This window comes from Saccoglossus kowalevskii, chromosome 7 (assembly GCF_978046115.1).
Source record: "Saccoglossus kowalevskii chromosome 7, keSacKowa6.1, whole genome shotgun sequence".
NCBI lineage: Eukaryota > Metazoa > Hemichordata > Enteropneusta > Harrimaniidae > Saccoglossus > Saccoglossus kowalevskii.
In genome coordinates this window covers 14427780-14430433 of record NC_140647.1, presented here as the reverse complement: position 1 = coordinate 14430433, position 2654 = coordinate 14427780, and the positions used below count along the sequence as shown (strand labels likewise).

The window sequence follows — 2654 nt, the reverse complement described above, 5'->3', positions numbered from 1 at the left end:
CTCATCTGCGCATGCGAATTTGTTTCTCGTTTGCGACATTTTAACAGGTACACATTTCAAATAGGGACTGCATGTAAAGTTCTTATAATTGCATTATTTAGGCGGCGTGTCAGATAATTATGGAGTATATCTACAAACAAAGACTTTCTTTTAATGTTTCGAAGATATCACTGACCTCTCCAGAGGGCGCTCATTCTGTCAGGAGATTTGAATCAGCTGTTTGAATCACAGCTGGGCTATCTTACATTGTTGATCGCCGTTTATCCATCCCAGATTGACAGCTACATTCTGCGACCAACCCAACACCGTATCATTTCGACTATGTGTGTGATGCTGGGGTGGATTATATGTTCTTCTCAAAGAGTGTTCTTTAAGCTATTTCTCATCTTATAAACATGAGGAATTTTAGCCATGGGACTAGCGTTGGGATCCTTTCCCTATATGTGGCGTTGGCTACAATAGCGATGTCAGTGATAATATCCTTTATACATGTACTTCCTCCAGCGATGGAACAGTTGTATACCCACGCAAACGAACATCGTTATACGTTAGTTGTTGGAATACTATCCGCCAGAGAAAACTATGAACTGAGGCGGGCGCTGAGAAACACGTGGATGACGTATGTGTCGACCTGCAACAGTTTGGACTATGGTGTAATGGTGAAATTTATTGTGGGCTCACATGCTTGTAATTTCCATCCATCTCTCAGACAGGATGAATTCGGATGTCAACCCCTCAACGTCACCGAGGCTGACTTCGACACACCCATTGCAGCCTTGGATGTAACATTCGACGACGCAGAAACAGAAGTGTACGAAACGGAAGGTCTCATTTATAGCCAGGACTTTGTGTCGAACCGTGATATCGTCATCACTGCGTTAGGAGTGTTTGATTTCCAGTTAGACGGCATTAAGTCGTCATATTTGAAAGTGACATTGTACGACACGGTGAGTCACGAGCGTGTCGTGGGTGCGATATTCACAACACAAAGTCCAGGTTTATTGAAGGGGAATTTCAGATTCCGTACCGTGGAATCCTACGTTCTACCAAAAGGATTCAGAGGTACCGTAGTTGTTGAAAACATGAACTCCCAGAATCCTGCCTTGAAGTGCAAAGCAGAAAGATGCGATATTATTGACAATGGGAAAGGGTTGGTAAGTCTTGGAAGAATTCGACACGGTTCGCATGCTAGTAACCAACTCCCAGTTTTATGGGAACGATATCAAGAAGAAATATTTTACGCCGCAGGCAACTTTATGTTTATTTTTCCGAAGACAGACGACGACAGCGACGTAATATCAAGACGAAGTGAAACTATGGAAAAATGGATGAAAGCTAAGAAACGGGAGACCGATTTGATAAATCAGGAAATATTGGAATTTAATGACATTGTGTTAATCGACGAAGTTGATACATATCGAAACATACCCAACAAATTAGTTGAATTCTACGATTGGGCATTCCGTAACATTGAGTTCGATTTTCTCTTGAAGACGGACGACGACTGTTACGTGGACATTGAGCGCATCGCACACAAACTGCGCAGTCTTGAACTGCGGAGAACCGACAAATTTTGGTGGAGCCAGTTCCGTAAACATTGGCCAATAAACAGTTTTGGCAAGTGGGCGGAGTTGACTTACACGGCTAGCGAGTATCCGATGTTCGCGTGTGGTTCTGGGTACGTACTGTCGTCGGATCTCGTTGGCTGGTTAGCGAGGAATAAAGACTTTTTACATCGTTACCAGGGCGAGGACGTTTCGATGGGTATCTGGTTATCTGCAGTTAACCCAAATTTTATCCAGGATCCAGGCTGGCAGTGTAATCAGACATGTTACCGTGGTGTCTATACAATACCAGAAAACACGCCCCACCAGCTGCAAGAATTGTTCACGAATACAGAAAACTGCGGCAATCCATGCGATTGTCATGTCGAGGAGACAAATAAATAAGTATATGAACAAAACATTAAACGTGAATGCATACTTCGATCTTATTTCGGCTGAGGGCGCGTGACGCGACGCTACAAAATCTCGCGTGGTGTCGAATGCTCCTCCGCGATGTGACGCGACAATTGCGTTCTGGAACAAAATCACTCTTGCGTCCATTTGCACATGTTACCGTACTTTGTATACTGCAGTTGTCGATTTCCTGTCAAAATATAAACTTATCACCATAAAATGACCGGAGAAAGTTACGTTTAGCAGCAGAAAGGTGAGTTCACAATTGCCTTTTCACTTTTGTTTGTGTTTGTAGTTCGAATTTCTTGCATCTTTGACATCGTTGCTGCCACCATGAAAGTTTTCGGAAATAATCTGATTTGCATGAAATTATATTTCAGTACCCAACCAACTTGTTAATAATTGTCACTGAATACCGTGACTCAATTTCAAAGAACAACGGCGTCTTGTATATAGAAAATTGCACATTGGTATCTGCCGGGCGGCTCGGGTATTTATGCGGAAATTAGAATTTGACTATAATCCCAAACGTCGACGAATCATAAAAATGACACTCTGCACTAGGACTCAATATTTCGTGCACTCATGCCACTAGTCCTAGTACTTTGTTAAAATTTGCGATGTTGGCGTTGGTACCGCGACATCGACGTGACAATTTTCGGCCAACCAAATAAACATTCTGACCCAATTCACTAG

The 2654-nt window shown here is 42.8% G+C and overlaps 1 protein-coding gene across 1 annotated transcript; it reads left to right on the top strand.

Annotated features, from left to right (window-relative positions):
- The first annotated feature begins 395 nt into the window (after positions 1-395).
- On the top strand, positions 396-2200 carry LOC100372327 (UDP-GalNAc:beta-1,3-N-acetylgalactosaminyltransferase 2-like). Its single transcript, XM_085501796.1, has one exon. The coding sequence runs from the start codon at positions 396-398 to the stop codon at positions 1947-1949; it is 1554 nt and encodes a 517-aa protein (XP_085357922.1). The 3' UTR covers positions 1950-2200.
- Positions 2201-2654: the final 454 nt, after the last annotated feature.

Excerpts from the sequence above, each read along its gene's own strand:
- LOC100372327 (XM_085501796.1), top strand. The coding sequence starts at position 396 with ATGAGGAATTTTAGCCATGGGACTAGCGTTGGGATCCTTTCCCTATAT.